Source organism: Gasterosteus aculeatus, chromosome 1, assembly GCF_964276395.1.
Source record: "Gasterosteus aculeatus chromosome 1, fGasAcu3.hap1.1, whole genome shotgun sequence".
In the NCBI taxonomy this organism is placed as follows: domain Eukaryota; kingdom Metazoa; phylum Chordata; class Actinopteri; order Perciformes; family Gasterosteidae; genus Gasterosteus; species Gasterosteus aculeatus.
In genome coordinates, this window is record NC_135688.1 from 28,108,075 (window position 1) to 28,129,563 (window position 21,489).

Genomic DNA, 21,489 nt, shown 5'->3' on the forward strand with positions numbered 1-21,489 from the left:
GGCAAAGTCAGACTGCTGCCGTTTCTGCTGAACTTGAATTTGTCCTCCGAGGACTTTCAAGGGCTCAAGATGGGTTAGAAGATTTAATATCTCCCAGAAAAGTCCCCAGATTGGAAAAAAAACAGAACGACGTGTTCTTGTCATTAAATGCAATGACATAATCCATTTCAGTGACAAACAACGGGAGTTAAAAGAGGCCGTTTAACCCCAGTTTTGCAATGTTTTCTGGAGGGAAACCTTTTCCAAACGACATCAGCCTCAGTTAGACTTTGATTACAAATCTGCATCCATTTTCCCTCCGAATGAGCTTCTTCTTGGGGAGGCACAATAAAACTCTTACAGAACGAAGTTTTAATGAAGGCGGTTCTGTTCTCCCTGCTCGGCGCATCAATGGGATCAGCTTTCTGATTGGCTATTTGCCCGCGTCAGAGGAGGGGGCGGAAGGATGCAGGTGGGGGGGTTCCAGATGGCTGCGATTTATGGACCTCCCAGAACGGTGGGACTTATGAGCAGTAATCAACATGTGTTCGGGACAGAGGCGCCGTGTTCAGCCATCACTCAGTCTTTGAGGGGGGCCGGGGGGCGGGGGGGGGCTTGGACATTGCGTCAGAATACGCAGGCGATGAATCCATCTGCTGGGTTGGATTCAAACAGATCACAGCTAGATGTGAGCCATCTTGCAGTCCTTAAAAAGGACAATGATGTCGGAGATATGCGGAAAATGTAACTACTGGTATGTTTGTCAGCCACAGTCTTTGGTTTAATACCGTTATATCTATTCTATATCATCTAGGTCATCGAAAAGTGTTATTTTATGCCAAATATCCACCTCCATGACCCATCTCTAATCCAACCGTAATTATTTCTGTCAACTACTTATGTGATTACTGAGCTATTTGCACAGCAGCAGAGATTATAACAGTTACCCTTTTTATAGAAGATCAGTGTAATCTCATTACACGGATGTGTTGCTCCTCCACCCAGGCCTTTTTTTCCCCAGAAGTGTGCTCCAGGTAAGTATTAGTAGCTAAATTGATAATGCATGGTTGTATTCAAAAATGGCAACTTTTAAGGAATTCCAAAAAAAATCAGCCCTGCTTATAAAAAGATGCTGTTTGTTTCCCCTGACAGTCCCACGTAATCCGCGGAGTGAAGCACAGCATGTACGTCACCAAAACACGGTGATTTTATATTCTTACGTGTATTTAAAAAAAGGAATACATCTGAATTTTAGGATATGCACTAATTAGCTTTGTTGCCGAGAGATAAACGACAAGACAAATACGCTACTATGTCTGTAAAAAAACTAACCTGCCATTAAATCGCTTTTGTTTCATCCGTGCTAAAACCACAGTGACAAAACATCTTCTAAATCTTTTAAAAGACAAAAGAACAGTGACCGTGAATATACGTGTGTGTGTGGGTGTGTTTTAAGCAGGCGAGGAATGCTCAGGGGTTTACAGATTTAACACATGTCCAATTAGCTCATGTTTGCCTCTTAGTTTGGTCTGGAAATGATTTAACGAAGCCATTAATGCGGCCGGTGAGGAAACAAGTCGTGTGTATATTTCTGTTTTGACGGGGTGAAAAAAAAGTCCCCTCGGCCCCAAATGGTTTCAAGCTACGTCAATCATATCTATCCAACCGTGACGTGCTGTCACGGGTGTAAACACAAATTCAGGAAAGAAATGATTATTCTACTTTAGATGCAGATTTATTGCAACACTAATTATTATTCAATTGTATTATTTAGAATGAACGCAGCCTAGAGAATTTAAGATAGAGAAAAAGTCTGCGATGGCCTAATCATCACAGTATCATCTTGTAACGGACCTTCTCAAAGGGCCACCGAGTGTGCGCGCGGTGTTGTTTGTCAAACAAAACAAATAGAATACAAACAAATGGAATACCACTGGGCCGCGAATAGAGTCCTGGAGGATGCCAAAGGCTTTCGGTGCTGCGAACTGAGTGTCTTCTGCTGAAGGTGAAATGCTGACTCGTTAGCGCAGTCACGATAACATTTCATCGGGGTGGTGATTTAAATACAGAGAAAAAACTCAAAACTCAGACAAGCCTTCTTAATTTGAGTTGTTTATGTGTGAAATCCATGCAAGTAGCACCAGCTGCTTCTGCTGGTTTTTCCTCCAGCGGTATTGATCCGTTTTCAGACCTAATATTACAAAAACACAACATTACTTGAACGCCTCGGAACAATTAACAATCGAGGATAAATACATGAGCAGGTCAAGTTAATGCTGGAGAGTTTTAACTCTCATTTAGTCACTATTCTCCTTCCTTTAGAGCAGGAGCTTCAAAGCACTAAACATTTTACTCCAAATGGTGGTTGACCAGATTCTGTGAATACTGAAAGAAAGTAAAAGCAAGTCCCGCCGTGGGGGAAATAGTCCTCGTCTGTTTGCTTATCTGTCTGCTTGTTACCCTCTCTAGTCCGTCCTTTTCTCATGTCGCTCCCTCCCTCCCTCCCCACCAGTAACAGGTGAGTTCCCAGAACTAATTACCGGTGCTTTCCCAGGGTGCACCGGGGGCCGGCTCATTTGCAGGCGGAGGGAGTGCGAGGATGGAGTCTAATAACATTTTTTAGCGGCTGATTAAAAACAGCCCATAAATCACCGGCTCACGTGTACAAACGCGCATATGCCGTAGTCTGGGAAGGAGCCGCATGGTTTTACCACACATTAATGTACCGTACAGCCAACTTGACAGGCTGAAGGACACACGCCCGCTTCCTCACCACCATATAAAGCGCCGCAAATTAGGCCACTCATATAATGTTACGGTGTGGTCGTAGATTTTATAGGATGCAACACGTCGAGATGAGGGAATAAAAACACAAAAGATAAAGCTCGCCATGAGGAATGAAGGAGGACAAGACAAATGTGCAAAGGATCCCGGTGACGAGCAGTAAGCCCGTTAATGCATTCTGCGATACGCACGCCCTCGCCACTGATTTACCTCGCCGGTCTCGCTTGTCGCCTCCGTCCTCACAAGAGAGGCAGAGGACAAGCGGTCAGGAGTCTAGGAGCTTCCATCCGGGATGTTGAGGGTTAATGTCCAGTTCTGCAGCTGTCGTAGGGTTGGAATATCTCCGCAAATACAAATTAATAATCACAATTTCTAAAAGTGACGCCATCAGATTGCTTGTTTTGTCCGACCGAACTATCTAACAGAAATGTTTTAGCACAAGAAAAGCAGCAAAATGAAAAAAAGAGGGCAGTTGTTATTTGTTTATTACGTAAATGATTGTTCGTTCAACCGTCTGTTTTGTTCCGTGTGCTAAGACCAGTTTCATTTTATACAAAATGGAAGAATGCAGGTTCTGAAAAGTCAGTGACTCCGAAGATATACTAATTAGAAACATGTGCCGACAGCGTAACGCCGCTCAATCACATCTTGTAATGCATTAGGAATCCGCAATTAACAGACTTTGTTTTTGCACAGATAGTAGGTCAAATATCAGTTGGGTTTGTTGAGAAAGCTCATGTGTTGTTTTTATTCCTGCTATTTAACCTTTTACGTTTATTAGCGGTTTATCTCCATGTGGGCTGGAGTGGCTACGGCCTCATTCACGGGGTCATCGCGTCTCCTCTAGAGGTAAAATCAGGTCCACCGTGTTATTGCATATACTGTATTTGGGTTGACTTCATCAAACTAAGAGTTGCTGAGAGTTAATCATTAACCAATTTCATCTTTTTCTGAAAACCCAGACAAAAACCCCAGAATGCCCAGAACTGAAGGCACGTTGGTTCCCAAGTTGGGTGCTGTGTCTTCTGGCACCGGCGGGCACAGTGACCCAGTCAGGAGATCAGTGCCGGTAGCGTCACCGGCCCGGCGGCGCCAACAGTGGCCACTCTCTTTCTTTACCGCACACTGACGCAGGGCCAACGCGCGTTAGTCCACAAGCTGACGCTCAGCCAGTGTGGAGTTTATTCCTGTGGCCAAAGCACATGAAATGCTGCTGGCTGAAAGCAGATCTTTATTTGCTTTTTCTCAGATAGTAACCAGCCATTCTCACCCTCTGAAATGTTGCCACACACAAACTTTCAATCTGATGGATTCCCTTGTCAGCTGAACGGAGAAAAGCAAGTACCAGGAGGGGAGACGGTTTCTTAGCAGCCAGTGACATCCCACTATACTGTATGGGTCAAATATGAGGCGGGAGTGAACTCTAAGATCAAGACGCCGAGGTCCAACGCATGCCGTGAGATAGTCGGCATGTGGGATCACGCGGCTTAAAAGCATCTTACTTTAGGATTGTCAAGTAATCCAATCGCCTTTTAGTTGACACAGCACAGCCACGTGGTGATTACAGCCCGACATCCACTCAGACATTCAAGAGCTCAGAGGTCACTGAATTCAGGTCCCTCGAGGTTTTCAATGAGTTCTCTCAGAACCGGAGGGACTTCTGCAGCTCTGAGCACCGTTGGTGAAATGGCCGTGCATGTTGAGCACCGGCCCTCTGACAGCATCTCCCCGCCTGGGTGGTGCTGATGGACCGACTGTCTCATGACAATGAGATTAATCACCAGCTAGCTGGTGCTGGAACTTTGTCCTCCACTTATCTGAACCTCCTATCATGGTAGTGATACTCGTTGCATGGTTTAAACATTCAAACTTTTTGCAATTATCTCAAGGCGGTTGCGTGGGTCTAGTATGAGACACAGGGGGGTTCCAGGGAATCTGAAATGTGTGTTTGAGTCCACCCGTGCGGGTCTGGTTTTGCATACAGTTTAGCTGAAGCAGGCAGATTGGGGCACTGCATCTTCACTCAACGCTCTGAGCCTTCAGCTAGAAAGCAAAAATCAAAGAGTAAGCAAAACCCTGAAATAAATACGCTCACAAACAAACACACACAGCCGCAATCTCTGCACCCGTACAACTCATTTTCCACTTTAGCAGCTCTTTGCAAGGATCACGTCTGATTCACACACATACAGTGTCCGTCTTTGCCAGCGGACCATCTATGAGCTTCAGAATCAGCGCACATCCTGTGAACACACACACACACATAAACGGGCCATGCGTCACGGTGAGCACCACGCGCTGCATTACAGCAAAGACTTTCAGCACCACCTAACAGAGTTTCTTTTGGGAGGCCCAGTGCATCTCGGGATGCTAGAGCAACTTTGTCAACAATCACACACACAACCACCTCACAGTAAAAACCTTAAGGGGAGCATCCCTCCCAGGGGACCAGGGTTCCCCACTGCGCGGTTTGGTAACAGTCATAACAAGTGTCCTGAGTTAAAGTTCTTTTCTGTGCTGTTAATACAAAGTAATGGCCTTCGTAATTGATATGTGGACCTTTTATCTGTGTAAGAGACGTGTAACGGAAGACGTGTAGATCACCCATCAGCTCAGCGCGTTGGAAATACATTCCTGTTCTCCAGCACACATTTTTCCGCTGGACTCCATTTTAACTGGAGCAACAACGGTGGTTCTCAGCAGATAATTCTCACTGTCCTTGGGATTCCTTGACAACCCCTCGGGTGGAGGGAGCACAGAGCTCTGATCAGTATTCACAAAACCAACAGATACTCGGGGAAGAGGAGGATCAAAGTGAAGGAGAAAGAAAAGCTAAATTGTTTGCTACATTCCCAGACAATAGATCAATAAGGGCAGCCTGCAGCGTGGCGAGCGTTGTTACACCGCACTGCATCTTCCTGGCAAACGGCAAAGACTTCAAAGTGGAGGCAATAACACGTCCCTTTTCTTCTTTTATGCCACATAACCAGAAATAAACTGCATGTGTGTGTATGTTCTTAAAACTCAATGGGTTGATTGCAGAGCATATAATGCTAATAATTTGTTTTGCAATGTCCTGTAAATTCAGGCTTTGTTTGGTATCGAAGGCTTTCATTCCATTCACAAAGATAATTGGCCAGATGTAGGAGAAGTTTTCTTTTTAAAGCATAGCTACTGTGGATTAAAAGGCATGGATTATTTTCCTGGCGATACCTTCTTTTGATGCCAGGCCCTCTGAATCACTGCTGAATAACGTATTTCTTTCTTCAACGCAAAGTATGACAAACTCATCAGAGAAGAAACAACTCCACAGAGAAAAAGACCCACTGTCCTTTGCACTCCCACTAAAACTGTGTCCACATTGGCAGTTTTTGACGAGCATTCTGGGGACACCAGCAGGGTGACATGGAAGCGTTTCAACCATTCATGCCGTGGGAAACATCAATGCCCGTACAAAAATGAGTCAGTGAACACAGTTAGAGAATATTCCCAGGGACTTAACAATCATGTTTACACACCTTTAAAATGGCTTCTGAAGACCCTGAAACATGACAGACATTTTAAAAATAAATAGCAAAATAGTGTCATTTGTACATTTCTTTAAATGACTATTGTGCAAATTGTTTACTTAATGTCAGAAGTGAATATTCAAGCCAGTCTTTTTATTAGGAAGACTTTGTGACCAAATATGAATCAGTGCTGCATGTTTTGTGTCCAGTGAGTTGAGTGATTAGTCATTGTGTTAATCCTCGCTCTGAGGCCCGCTGCCGAGAAAGACTCGGTCGCTGTGTCTAATCTCAGGCATTGCGAGGATAATGATAAGAGTAAAGCGCGCCCCAGGCCGCACCGTTCTCCATGTTTGTCACCAAGAATTACACGCTGTCAAATGTGTGAAGGTTTATATGAGGGAGAGAGAAAAAAAAACAGAAATGTTAGGATGCCCTCGAAAACATGTAGGCCAATAAATCAGGGCATTGTGATGAAATGAAAGCATTTACAAATGTTTCAAAAGATCATGGTTTCACACTTTTTGGGCTCCACTTTTCAATTGAACAAGTCACGGCAATCTAGAGCCCCCCCTTCGCGCAATAAAACCTTATATTATATGGATATTGAAAAGAACAAGGAGCCTCTCATCTCTCAGAAGCACTCCAGACATTCTTGGTCGTTACCTCACTCGGATGACCTGCACTGATTGGCTTCTGAATGCAATTAAACGTGTCCGTTAGTGAGCGAGGATGCTAATTAGCACCACCAAGCTTTCCGTTAGCTCCCTCAGACAACTGCGCATGCACGGCGCCCGGATATTGTTTATTTGCCCAGGCGGTCTATGGCACTGCCTTGGCGATTGACTTACTAGAGCTTTTTGCATTTAAAATATGACCTCACACCAGTCAAAACATAATTACAGAGGCAAACGGAAAATGCATGACGCACTGTGAAAGGACCAAACAAAGAAAAATGAGTGTGAGTTGTGTAAGCAGGATGAGCAAGGACAAAGCCTGGCTGCACAGAGGGGTGAGGGGGGGGGCAGTGGGCAGTGTAACAATCACACAGGTTATGCGGGGTCCCTTGGCGAAGTGGAGGGGGACCTCAGTGAACTCCTCATTTCCATGGGGCTTTATGTACCGTGACGGTTCAAAATGAAACCCCCCGATCGTGTGCGAGCGCTCTATTAATTTACGGCTCAAGCCGCCTCCGTGGGGGGAGAACTGCCACAGCCGGAGCTGCATCCCCTCTGCAGCTTCCAGCAGAGCTCCTCGTTGCTTATTGACGGAGGAGCTGAAAATGTTTCTCCGCGTCCGCGGCTTTCGCCTCCAGTGCAGAGACCATCTATCATTTCTTTACGTTACTGCAGACTCCGCAGGATGGATGAAGAGCGGCGGGAAATAAAAGTAATCTTGGTTCCGGGAGCAACATGCTGGAGCACACTCTGTCCCTACAATATGGCGTAATGTGAGAAATCTAATTGGGTCCAGTCCCAAAGTCCCGGCGAAAAATAAGCACAGAAACAGGAACTTTAAGCTAATAAAAGGTTGTCGATTTAAGATTGTGTCCTCCATATTGTGAGGCGGCGCCTCACCTTCCATATTAGTTTATTTAAAAAAATATGCTAAATATTACAATAAATGGGTTTCTACGACAGAACGTCACTATATTGTGAAAAGAGAGTGTGGAGGATAACTGGCTGCTAAGACCCCAAAAAAGTAATCTATAGACGGCAAATCAACAATTGGCAAACAAAAAACACATCATCATCATCATCATGGCATCTCTACATCAGCAGCTTGTTTTTCTGGATTCACAAAGCATCCAATCAGCAAATCAGCAAAAAGTTGCTGGATAAAAATTCATGTGAGCACCACGCGGGAGATCACAAGGCCCTCTGAAGACTCGAGCCCTGAAGCACACACATTCACATGAGAGGATTGCCAACACGGGCGCTCGCCCCGCAAATCTCAGACCACAATCCACCTTTAAATATACGCACACGTCATGCATGTGGTCTAGTTAGAGGCAACAACAGTCAGGTGGGGGTTCGACGTGGGTGTGCAGACCACAATGATCCGTTCTTCTGTGTACAAACAGGAAAACAGAAACAAGGTTTAGTAGGTAGGACAGTGAAGTCTCAGCAGAGTTCCTGACGTGGGACCTTCTGATGACAAAACGCAGAGGAGGACTTGGATGGATACGCAAGAAAAGTTATTTCACCTAGGGTGCCTGCGCGTCAGTAAAAAGCCAAACTAAGTAAAGATAAGACTGTAATAATTGAGGAATCCTTTGTGTATTCCCATGGGATCTGTACGAGCGGTGGGCGGGAACAACAGTCCCAGAGTGCCCACATTGGGGGTCGGCCAGCTAGGAATGGCTGCAAGTGGTGCAGATATTCAAAGTAATTAAAAAAAGGCCTCCAGTTTGTCTGCTGCACCTCACGAGTACGTGCAAGAAGATCATTATTACTCGGAGAGATAATAACTCGCTTGATGGAACAACCCTGAAACGGCTTTACTTCAAAACGCCGGTTTGCTGATGTCATGTTACCTTAAATCCATAGGCGTTATTAACTGCATTGAGCAGCAGAACAACAAACATCATTAGCTTCCCAAGCAAATAACATTAAGCACGGATAGTGCATGTAAGGCTTCCCACGCAGGGGGGGGGCAGGATATCTTCCCCGTACAGATGGCGGTGATGAGGCACATGGGAGGACCACGGAACAGAGCAAGCACATGAAAAGAGGAAGCCAATAAAAGGGTGGGTAGAAAGAGATAACAAAAAGAATCTGGCCCACATCGCATTAGGAGATTCTTTTTGAAGATTTGAAGAGCACAGAGAGGCACTGAGTTCCGTTTGGCCTCACTGCAACCACATCCCAAGTGTCCATCCTCCTCTGTCGCTCCCATCCATCACTCAGTCTCTGTCATCTATTCCTCATCGAGTGTCGCCTCCCACGAACAAGGACATTGGCCACCAAGAAATCTGACAAGACGGATTCCCTTTCAGGATGATCTCTGCATCTGATCTGTCATCAGAAGGGATCCTCCCGAGGACGCCGCACAAGCTGAAGTCACCTTAATGCTGGGAAGGATGTGGCCTCAGCACCGTGCATCCCAGTCACTGCTTAAGAGGCTATTGTGAGGTGTGATTGGCAGCTGGGTTGATCTCCTGAGGCGGGTCAGCAACAGGAACACATAGCTATTCACCAAAGAGTCCATCAATCACAATTTGGCTTAATTAACCAGCCCAGGGCCCACCGCCTGAATGATTACAGGGAAATATGATGGATACAATGCAACAGAACACAGTACAAGATAATCTAATACTCTAATCCCAAAGGAAAGCCCAGAGTGCACGGCCAGCAGAGAAACGAATACAAAGCAGCTGATGGGAGCCAAAAGACAAACAGCACTCAGTTAACTACTACAGCAGAGCTTTCACTTCCATTTTTCCCCATCACTTGATTCCAGAGGTGATTTTATCCATCGGTGCTGCTGAGGATATTAGCCGAGCCGCAAACGGGTTTGTCCGGGTGGCCCTAGATTATAATATGCTGACCATGTGATCAGAATGTCTACAGCTCTGGACCTTTGTCAGCCAGAGCAAAAGCTCCAAAAGCTACTAAATTAGTATTGGAGGTAGCAATTGCTTCAAAAACATTTTCAGTGTACATGCATGTATGAATGTGTTTGCTAATGTACAAACTGCCTGAATAATTAATAAAATAGCAGCAATATGATTTACAAACAGGGATTATTTAAACAAATAAAAAACTTGTAAACTACTTCAGTAAGTCAATGCACATTCTGGTATTTTAAAAACTTGCTGAAGCATACATATTTTGGTCTCTATAGCTCTATAGTTTTTTCTATTTGTCTCAGGCGCTCACACAACCACACAGCGCTCTCATGAGTGTCTGCCAGCCAGCAACGCTACAGTTAGCATTAGCTCCTTTTGCGATCACTGTGATGGGCCATGTAGACTGTAGCCTGTGTGGGATAGTTAATGCTCACACCCAGCGGGGGGGAGAGGAGGGCGTATTGCTGTATTACAGGTGTCTCAACGCTTACACATTCACCAGTCTGTAAATCTGTCACCCGGCTTCCCCTTTCTGTCAGAGTGTCACCCGTCAGTGTGCCGGTACACTCTCCCTCCACTCGACTGCACGCGCTGCAGTGCATCGGTGCGCCTAAATAAAATAAAAAAAAGTCTTAATGATGACTCGTGAAGAGGTTTTATTATTTCTGTGCAGGCTCGTACAGAAAACACTGCCCATCCTAATTTATGCACAAGCTCTTGTCTCTCCTTTTCTTCCGGGCAACTCGATATTTACTGTTCTGGTTACCAAATTGTAAATTATTCTTTCCTTCATGCCTCAAGTTTACAATAATAGACGGTTTATCGTCGGGACTTTGCCATAATGATAAAGTCACATTTACAAATCCAAAGAGCTTATAGGTTCCTTTCAAAAGCCTCTTTTTGGAGCATCGCCAATGAACGTTGGTACTCTCCTCGGGCAGGAGAATTAGAGCATTTGCATAATGGCTGTATAAGCGCAGTGAGACAATAAATGGAATATTGAAACTTACCGACAAGCCAATATCCACAAAACACATGTACTTCTAATGTTTTTTGCATATTTAAAGCTACTTAGTAGAAATGGCATATATTCCCCTTCATATTTTGAATTCTAAATAAATGTTTTAACATAATAATAATAATAGGTACATGTTTTATCTGAAAATGTGTCAACAAGGCTTGCCAAGATAATGAACACAGACACAAAGTTGTCCCTACGTGCAAGAAAGGAACATGGAACACAGACTGTGTGCCATCTTTAACACATTGGATTGAATTGTGTACCTGTGAAAGACCTTCCCAAAAATAACTGCAGTGCTTGTCTAAGCGATGTGCTTTTAGTAAACAATGATAAGTAAACGAATGTATACAGTATATTAGGAAGTTAAAGCAAGTGATCTCGAGTCAATCCACTAACAGCCCACATCATAACAGAACAATGGCACATTGGAAAGTGTTATTTCCTCCCAGCATGCCATTACATTCATGCTGCCAGTGTTAATCACAGTGAAAATATAGCGGAAAAATCCTGTTCAAGAAAGTTTACCAACAAAACCTCCAATTAAACCAGCACACATCTGATGACACCCTTCTCACAACCATCCTTAACACAAACACCGATATTCACGCTCCTGTTGTTCTCTGTATGATGTCAAAGAAAACTTTGTCTGCATAACTTCTACATCCTTACATCAGTAACCTCGGTCAGCCCGAAGCTTCTTTCAGCTCCTGGGCCCTATCGTGGAGGGAGGGGAGCTCAAGGAGGCTGCGTCCGGAGTGATTAATGCGGTCTAAGTGGGTCACTCGAAGCGGACCCAGCCCAGAGTGGAGTTGTCCTCGGGGCCTCCTGCCATTTCTCTGATCCCCGATCTTCATTTAATCACGCCTGCCGGTGCCCGAAACCCAAAAGTAAGCCCCGGACCAGCAGCGCCGTGTCCCGAGAGAGGACGGAGGCTCGCACTGTGACAGTGAGCGAGGAAGACCTTCGTATGCGTCAGCCAGCCAGTGTGCCCGCTGACGCTGTTGCCACCCTGGCATCCCGGCTCTGCCGATTAGCCTGCTAGTGAGACTGGCATTCAGACTGGCATTTAGACTGGCATTCGCGGCAGCCAACGGGTCTCCGGCTTGGCGAGCACCAAACGGATGTAGCAGACAAACCCACAGGAGCACACGGCAACATGCAGCAGCTGTCCCCTCCAATCGCGGCAAGCAGGCCTAGTTTGATTGCATCTCGAAAAGGATTCAATTACATTTTATTAATTTTGGCACAGTGCGACTCCATAAGAGTTCGATTCAATCTGCAGCAATGCAATCTAAGTAGATAGAATCAGATTCACTTGAATCGAATGCACTTTTAAATATAATCTCATCCCCTCTCTGAATAAATCCTCTCCCTACTCGCGCTCTTCTTCCCAATTTTGCCTTTCTGGGATTCTGGGAACATGAGACACCAGACTCGTCCTAAAAGAAGACCCCGACTGCCTACTGTATCAACATTTCCTTAGCTCGTGGTTGGGAGAGACTCCCCGTGGAAAACATTAGGGTAAAATTACTCGAGTAGAGGGGATTATTCAACATGCCGTCATTTTTTATCCATCAATCGCAAATAACTGACACTTTTTCAAAACCAAACGCCAAGCGGAGCGGTTTGTTGGGTATGTTGTCTCTCCTCTCAGCCCTGTGCTATTGCCAGAGTTACTTAAACATCACACATGTGTCATTATGAGGCCGTACATTTTATAGGTATGAATATATGCTCAGCACAGTTATCTTAATCCCTGACTCTAATCCTGTTAAGTGAGCTGTGAGGCAATCACTGCACAGCTTGTATACACAGCTTTGCAAGCTACCCGTGAGCAAGGCAGTACATTTATTACAGGGTACTGCACCGAGGCTGACCTCAAAACCTCCCAATGAAGTACTTTTGTCCATGGATGGATTAAGAGACAATGGGCCCGCAAGCGAGAAAGATTATGGATGGTATTTTGGGTGCATGTGGTCAATTTGAGTTTCACTGGGTTATTTTCACAGCACGGTTTCCTCTACCATTATAACAGGGGAGGGGTGGACTACTACTACCCTCCCCCCGACTGCACAGAGTCTACTAGTTAAATAGGTATACAGTCTTTGAGACTGAAGACTGGAACATATGCAGGCAGAAGAATTTTTATCTAAACAACAACTGCTCATCTCCTTTTGGTCTGCTCTCCCATTCTATTGTAACATTCTAACACCCCTGCAGCCGTGATGCTTGGCAGTGCTTCTCTCAAAGATCCAACGGTTGAGAATACGACTCTCTCCTCCTCCATCATACGCATTGTACAAATGCAATGCTGAGGCCCGAACTCGGTGGACTGAGCGCTAAAGGGCACAGATGAGAAATCAAAACCTTGCAGGCAAATAAATGGCATATCTAGAACACTGAGATTGCCCTTTGTACAATTCAGAGGCCTGCTGACTCCAGTCGTTCCTTAAATTGATTTCTCATGTGCTGCTGCCTTGAGGGGCGATTACATTTTCACACATGCACAGGCTCTCCATGTGTAGGTCCTCCGTCCTAGTCTATTAATCAAACAACGCCATCAGTTCACCTTGAAGGACCAGGACACAGGCCATTCCTTTTGTGAACAGCTTTGCATGTCTTTAATAGGAGTTTGATGCACAGCGTTGAGGATTCTGTGCAGCATTGTTACATTGTCAGAATATCGGCAATGAGACCTGTCAGATAGCAGGGACTAACTTTTGCACACACAAAAAATGCTTCCTGCAACTACTAGTGTGAATTTCTGGATCAAGGCGGTGTGCAGTGTGCATGTTTCGGTAAGTGCTTGTAAGCGTGTACACAAACCAGAAGGGCACGATGTAAGTAAACCTCCAACGTGCACTTGAGCCCAGGCTGAGAGTGCAATGAGAGACACTTCAGCCCAGCAGCACAAATCTTTTAAACCCTGAACCACTGACATCTCTCCCCAGAGATACAGCAAAATGTCTTAATTACGCCACTTAACGTCACATTGCCATGTCCCAGGTGAGACCGAGCAAGCATATAATTCATTGTACCAAGTGTCCGTAAAAGCCAAATACATAAACCTATGAGGATGCATACTGAACGCAGGGTACACGGTGAGCTGGGACTTCAAAAGCACGATGGAGAGCCAAACCAAAACCTCTTACTGGTTGGAATTTAACTCGGATCACGTACCCTTGATCTCAGAACTCGCCTCGTTATTCACATTACAGTATTACATTGTCTGATGGCTCAATTTGTGTGGACTTTGCTATAATAAAAAGCAAGATTCAAATGTAAAGTGGTTGGTAGGGTGATGCAATACTATCGCAACTGAAGGAAAGTAACAAAGCAACGACTATTCAGTTAGGGATACAGAGAGAATAGGTTTTGTCAAACAGTGTCACTGATGCTTTTTTTCATCTTCCACTGGATCATAACAGTGGTTACAAGCACGCTTGTTGATTGAACCGGTGGAAACACAAACTGACGAAAGTCCTTTCAAAATATAAAAGAGAATCCAACTCTGCCGCAAAGCATCCTAATTTATTCATACTACCAAAACAAACAAACCGCGTTTTAATACCGTTAGATCCCAGAATGCTGCGCGTCAAAGAAGAAGTGGCGCGTCCAGCCACTGGATGCTGATGATGTGACACTTCCCTTTGTATTGCTTCAAATGATTACACTTTGAGAGTCAGAGGGAACCGGTATTCGAAAGGCTTGCGCCGAGTGAGAGGAGAGCCCGAGGACCTGCGGCTCGTGGCTTCACTCTTGGCACCACTTTGCAGCGCTCTACCCCCACCTGCCGTTGTGCGCCAGGAACCCAGTGTGGCCACGCCGCCATCCGATGTCCATCCCAGAACTCCCCTCTCTGTGTGCCCGCTCTTCACACCTTTTGTTTTCTTTTAACAAGTGGAAAATCTCGCGGGGGGGGGGGGGGGCGATCCGCAATTCAAATGAAGTTGCTGCAACACACACACAGCTTCAAAGTGCACAGCGTCATGCGCACCCTTTACGCCCCGAGGAAAGGACCACTGGTCAGACTGAAGCCACGGGAGAGTGCCCGCGGGGACACGGGGGCGCGCCTCGCCAGGACGCAGGAAGGAGACGCGCACGACACTGAGCAGGCCAGAGGGGACAGCGTGTGCGCCCGTTTCAAACTGTTTGTTTTTTATCAGCATTCACTCAGTTAACCATCGTCGTTTCCCTCGGCGGGTGCGTCCCGCACGCACACAGCCGCGCGCGCCGAGACAATCAGGATCAGGTGCGCCACGACTAACGGCGCAGCATCTGTCCCCGACGCGGGTCTTACTCCCAAACTTTGCGAGCCAGTGGCTCGCCGTGAGAATACAGCGTCATTATTATTATTATTATTATTATCACATAGAAGTGGACTCGAGAGGGGGAGACAGCGGGAAAGGGGCCCAAACCAAATGACTGACAATATGTTCACGATGCCAGCGGAAGTTAAGACTACGAATCAAGCCGCTGCTCGCAAGTGAAAGACCAATAAATAAACAGCGAATGGCGAAGAGGACTATTTTTCGTCCGCGGGGTGTTTGTCACAGCAGCTCACCCGCTGCAAAGAATAAGGACCCATCCTAGTGCCCCTTTTCTTAGCAGCGTTGTGGCCCCCGCAAGACGTGCTTCAACTACAAAACAACATCCAGCTATACAAGCCAGCCCCCCCCCCCCCCCCCTCAGTCCTTTCCGCCTGCTGCAGAACCACGACGGAAATGCACCCAACTTGTCCTCAAAGTCTCGGAGCTCGAGGGCTTTTTCTTCTCCCACGCGCTCGCTTCTTACCTTGACAACCGCAGACGAGCAGCCCGAGGAGATGGACGAGGGTGAGCATCATGTCGGGGGTGGTTGGAGGGGGGGGGGGGGCCTTCGGGCCGCTGGACGCTGCTTTCTGCTGCTGGGGAAAACGACGCGAGGGACACAGACCTTCGGCACCGCTCATCCGTCTCGGGCTCCGCTGGCGACTGAATCTGCCTCGGCTCCTTCCCTCGCTTCCTTCTTATACGCGCGCTCCCGCTCCGCCGCTCGTCCACGGCGCTGGCTCTGCGCACACGCACACACACACGCGCCTCAGCATCCCCTCTCACCAAGTTCAAATCAAGACATGTTCTCCGTTCGCGGGGCTTTGTTGGATTATGCAAAACACGCTGGAAAGTTAGAAGGGTAGAAGTATATCTATGTGTCCTTCAGACCCTCTATTTGTGGGTCCTGTGGGACCCTGGATTTCAGCACCATTAGTCCTACACAGCAAACTTCAGACAGTTAAATTGACTCTGTGAGATTCAATTTGAACTCTAAGCTGGTGTTTATATTGTCCCAATCTTGTCAGTGTTAAATCAACACTCAACGAAGTGTTAACAAGTCAACTCAGAATAAGTGTCAAAAATCTATCTGCCCAGTGTTAAATACATTACATGTCAATTAGGGCTTAGGTGTCTTGCTCAGGGACACTTTGACGTGGGACATGTAGCAGCCAGGATTCAAACCGCCAACCTTGCGGTTCCCAGCTCGCCCGCTCTACTCCACGCGCCACAGTACGTAGAGAGAAAACAAACACCAAGAGCTGTGAATCTGTACAGTTACATTTCAAACCTATCAAATAGTTCATTTACCTCGACCAAGTGTCGCAAATGAACCCGATCTTGACACTGGATAATGACTCCAGCTCTTTCGTACAATTGACTCTGTAAGCCGTCAATCAATTGCCGTGTGATTTCAACTCTGCACGTCAACACGTTTGCCTAACACCGGAAAATTAACTTTTTTAATTTTGCTGTGTATTGAGGAACAACAAGTCCCATCTAGAAAAATGTTGCCGTGGGAGATCTGTGCGAGAAACATTTTCATCTTCTTCCCTAAACTTAAAAAGTCTTGAGGTTTAGATTCTTCTAGCTGCACAAGTCGATACTGACTGTTGGATGTGTGGATGCGTGGATCACATCTTGTTCATGTGATCAATGGAAGAGGGAGAGCATATCACTCAGATATATTCAGATATATTTTATGTAAAAACAGCACAGTGTGAAGTGATGATCACCTCACATTTTAGTCCACAATGTCCCTGTTTGGAACAAATGAATAAACAATCATCCACTAAACACGTAAGCTAATCTAGATATTGAATTCTAAAAAGAGTTGGAAGTGGCCTGAAGTGTTATGAAGTGTGCTTAAACATGGGGGGATTGGATGAGTCACGTTTCCCTTGTCCACCGACTACAAAGCGTATATTTCCAAATGACATCGAAATCATTCATTGAAGCCTTGAAGCTTGAGGGGTGACATCCAACGGCATCTCACTGGGTGTTATTGCAGTACAACAACAAATGCTCTTTGGGCCCAGACTCGACCCATATCGCCGTGCTCCTGACGGACACATGTCACAAGGCCTCCCTGGTGCCACCAAGGTATCGGCGGGAGATAAGAAGGCTCTGAGGATTTCGTGTGTCGGTGAAATTTGTGGAGGGAGCTGGGAAGGTGTGAAAGTGGACAGCAACAAACATTTCTCATTGCGTTTGGCCTGTAGAGCAGCTCTGTATTTTCCGCCCAACAATGCATGGAATTCCGGTGAATCTCCGATTGACGTCGTTGGCAACCATTAATCGTCTATTCTGATTTCAGAGTGTGGCTTTTTGTCCCTCACTCGGCTGCATGTAGAGACTTAAATAGGGCTCCAGATCAATCCTCGCTGAAAGGTGGGATCATTACTGAAAACAGAATGAGTTCTCTTGAGAAGAAAATTTCCCACTTCAGTTCTTTTCTCTCTCGTAAATGTTTTAACAACGTTGCTTCTTCACTCATCGAACTTAGTGTTTAAAGAGTGAACTTGTGAACGAAGGTTTGCTTGGTTTGATTTGCTTCTTCCATCGTGGGTTTCGCTGCTTTGTACTTCAACGGCTTTCTTTGAATTTGATTAAAAACAAAAAGCTGGGATGAGCACTTATTGCCATTCCAGCGATGGTCAAACGACACCAAAGCAAAGACGGGGACTCGTAACGCTTCCAGAATAAAGTATATATTCATCAGCAAGGAAGCGATCATTTGTGTCCTCACGTTGCATTAGAAAGGCCTTCGCGGTTGCATTCAACGACATAATGACGGCTGTCAGAGGACGTCCAACTGCATGTAAAAGGCAGAGTCCATTTCAGCGGCGTGGAGCCGCCCTCGCTGTTGCAAGCTGTTGCGTAGTGCAGCTTCCTCCGTGCTGCGGAAAGAGAGAAAGTGTTTAGCGCCCAGTGGGAAAACGCGCGGCCCGTCTTGAAGTCGTCCTGTCAGCGATCGCGCCCTTCGGCGCCGCTGTCACCCGAACCCCACCGTTGCCGCAGCAACCGGCAGTTAAACGGCTGCATTGAGGAGCTGGGCCTCGCGCCGGGGGTCACACGCACAGATAATTCATTGTTGTGGTCTTTGTGAAGCACAAACAGGCCAACCGATCGCTCCGAGCTCAACCAGCGGTGCAGCACTTACACTTCAACGCAAAGTCTGAGCGGCGATTATAACGCCGACGTCGGAATGTGAAAACACGGCGCCGTCCTTATTCTCCCGTTCCAATGCGTGGGGGACAAATAGCTTTCAGCACCGCGCTCCCTCAATAACATCGCGGTAATGCTTAGCGTGACCTCAGCTTGTGTATAGGTTACATTTTAAACTGTTACATCTTGTATACATACTGCCTATAGGGACACTTGACCCGAAAGGTGCTAACCATCAATTTACCTTCAATTTAATGGCATTCTATAGTACACGGACAGTGGTGCTCAAAGTGCACATTGTTGTTTTTTTCAAACTCAACAGCATTGTCTATTTGCAGAATTAATGAGCCAGAAACTCAGTAAATCCAAAGACCTTGTTGTGATCAGTTTCATGGAGAAATAACTTAAAAAATAGAACTCCATTTACTTCCATATTTGAACTATGGAGACGGTTTGGTTCTGTTTGGTGATCCCTGTTTTATGTGCTTAAGGTAAGTGAATGTTTGAATTAGTTCAATGCCTATGCAGTCAATGCAATGTGGAATCTGGTTTCTTAATATCATACTTTATTGCTGTATAAAGAAGAATATGACAGATCGTGTTCCTTTATGAGGTTACGCTGTGAACAAACAAGTCAAAGTCAAAATAAAAAATGTCTAAAGATGCTTTTTCTCCTGGGATTTGACACATGTAGAGAATTGACCTGTAATGTGGCAGAGAGACGGCACCACCCTCTGTTTCTGCCTCTACATTAACATTTTTCTCATCTCTACAGAGCTCCCTCAAGAAAAGGGCACATTTTAGATATTCCTCTTTGTGAGGACTTCAAAACATCAGCTCCCTGGATAATATGTCACACTAAGCGTTAAAACGTCTCATGGAAGAAAGCTTCACACTTTCATTAAACAAATAGAGTTATGCACATCGTTGCCTAAAGTCTTTTTTTCTTTCAAGTGAGGAGAAAACATTGTGTGCTTGGTGAAATTGAAGCGCTGAAAAACAACTAAAAAGAAATGCTCGCCTCAGCAACTTTGCATACACAAAACACACTTAATATTCAGCACGGGAAGAGCGGGATCATTAAGATTAATGTGGCACACATTTTGTTTTCAAGCAAATGACAGAGCGGTGCTACTGGAACAATGTTGATTCAGAAATATTACATATGCCCAGAGTTGTGTGTACAGTAAATGAACCAAAGTGATGTGGACTTAAATAAGTGGAATATCTTTCAGTAGAAGGGACTTCCAGATGGTCTTCTCCTCCAGAGCAAACTGTCTAACTCAGCAGGAAATATTAACACTACCTGTGTTTCCACACCTGGGTGCTGTGTTCACAGCTTAGTTGCCCTTTACAAAGAGCCTTGTGACCTTTTCTGTTGTTTTGCCGACACACAAAACAACAGAATACCAAATCTGCTAAACAGATGTGCTTCCCTTTGGGAATTCAAACTGAACTGATTCAAATCTATCGGACCTCAACGAGGAGAAAAGTACAACGACGCACAGCAAACACTTTCATGTAGTCGGTGACGTTGCTTTGCCAGAAGGTTCACGTCCCTGCACGTGTGAGTGGAAACAGGAGGAAGCAACAGTAGCTGACAAACGAGATGAGCGCATCCAGTACGCGTGGGATGAGGCGAAAGAAAACCCATGTTTATGAGATCTCAGGAGATGAAGAGGGCATCTTTATCGGTTCAAATTCCACGTGCATCTTTGGCCTGGAAGGGAAGGCCGGCCCCCACATCCAGGCTGAGATTAAAAAACCCAGGACAGCCCGACTCAGCACACAACGCGGAGGGCGAAGTGAAGGAATCACTGAACCCCCTCGGTAGTAAAAGTCACCGGCTGCACGAATCAACGACAAATCCACCGGCTGATTAGGACGACTGCAAACTGTGTTTACGTTTCTAATGAGCTTAATTTAGATCTGCCAATCTCAGCGTGAAATAAAGAGGTGATGACTTGATGACTCGTGTCTACCTTGCGGTGGTGAAAGAATATTGCATTTTTCTAAAGTCTAAATGAACCTTAAATTACAGTGTTTGTGCAAAGCGTTGTTTGTATCAGTGCATCAAAAACATTTTCCTTTTGGAGTAACTGGTTGCTTCATATCAGGCTTTTAGTAGAAAAACATATTTTTCCATCCACTTAAAATGTATTGCAGGAAACAAATATTGTGCTAAATATTAATAAATCATTTGACCTTTCATCTCCCAAACGAGTCAAGCGTGTTGCTGTAAAATATCTCAAGCACCGTTTGTCTTATATGAGGACAGCGATGCACTAAATTGTCCATAACATTGTTGAAAGGATTGACTCTTCGCATCAAATATGTTCGCTCAGTTTATATTTTGTCAAACACGGCCGTTAATACCTCACCTTTTTTTGAAAAGTACAAGATGCGTCAAAAGCTAAAAATCATTGTGAAGGAAAGACTTTCATTCTTCTGTTAAGAGACAGTTCTGTGAGACAGAAAGGGGTCGATGATTTGCAGCTTAAGTCGAAAGGATCACTTAGACCCATCAAATCATTAGAAATCATTCCTAATCTTACTCCATTGATCCAGAGTGCTGCAGATCAACAACTATCACAGCTAATAAAGAAAAAGGGTTGATGCCTGACAGGTCACCTGGACAGAATTAATTACCAATATTCTTTACTTGAGGGATGAAGGATAAATGGTTTGTCAAGATAACAATCTCTGTCGGAGTAGATTATTTTCTCTGTATTTTCCCATCAATGCCAATATTTTATAGCCAATGAAAACTGCGGTTTGCGTCACGTCTACCACACATTTTAACATCTCTCATCCTACAACTGTATTATTTCGGTGTCCCACCTGCCCATCACCAGAACAAAGTTAGCGGCTGGGCGATTGTGGAGGGCAGCAGAAAGTAATCCCCCAGCGGCAGGCCAAGCGAGCCCCTCTGTGGTCAGAGGCTTTCGTCATCCCGCTCATTAAAGCCCCCCCATCTCCCCCCCCCCATCTCTCCCCCCATCTCCGCTTCAAATTGCCTTCCCAGCCTCAAGCCGCACCGGGGCCAAAGGGTCAACAGATTATTTTCTTAATCCCGTTAATCCGTCCTCACATCAATCCGGGATGATTCTCACCATAATTGTACTCGCTGCCGCCTCAATTAGAAAGAGG

The 21,489-nt window shown here is 45.6% G+C and overlaps 1 protein-coding gene across 8 annotated transcripts in view; it reads right to left on the reverse strand.

Annotated features, from left to right (window-relative positions):
* ncam2a (neural cell adhesion molecule 2a) overlaps nucleotides 1-15,924 on the reverse strand; it is a 148,402-nt gene extending 132,478 nt beyond the window's left edge. For all 8 annotated transcript variants that reach the window (XM_040174847.2, XM_078101383.1, XM_040174839.2 and 5 more), the window contains exon 1: nucleotides 15,656-15,924. In XM_040174847.2, coding sequence (XP_040030781.2) covers nucleotides 15,656-15,812 — 157 coding nt within the window. In that variant the 5' untranslated portion in view covers nucleotides 15,813-15,924. The remainder of the gene's footprint in view (nucleotides 1-15,655) is intronic.
* Nucleotides 15,925-21,489: the final 5,565 nt, after the last annotated feature.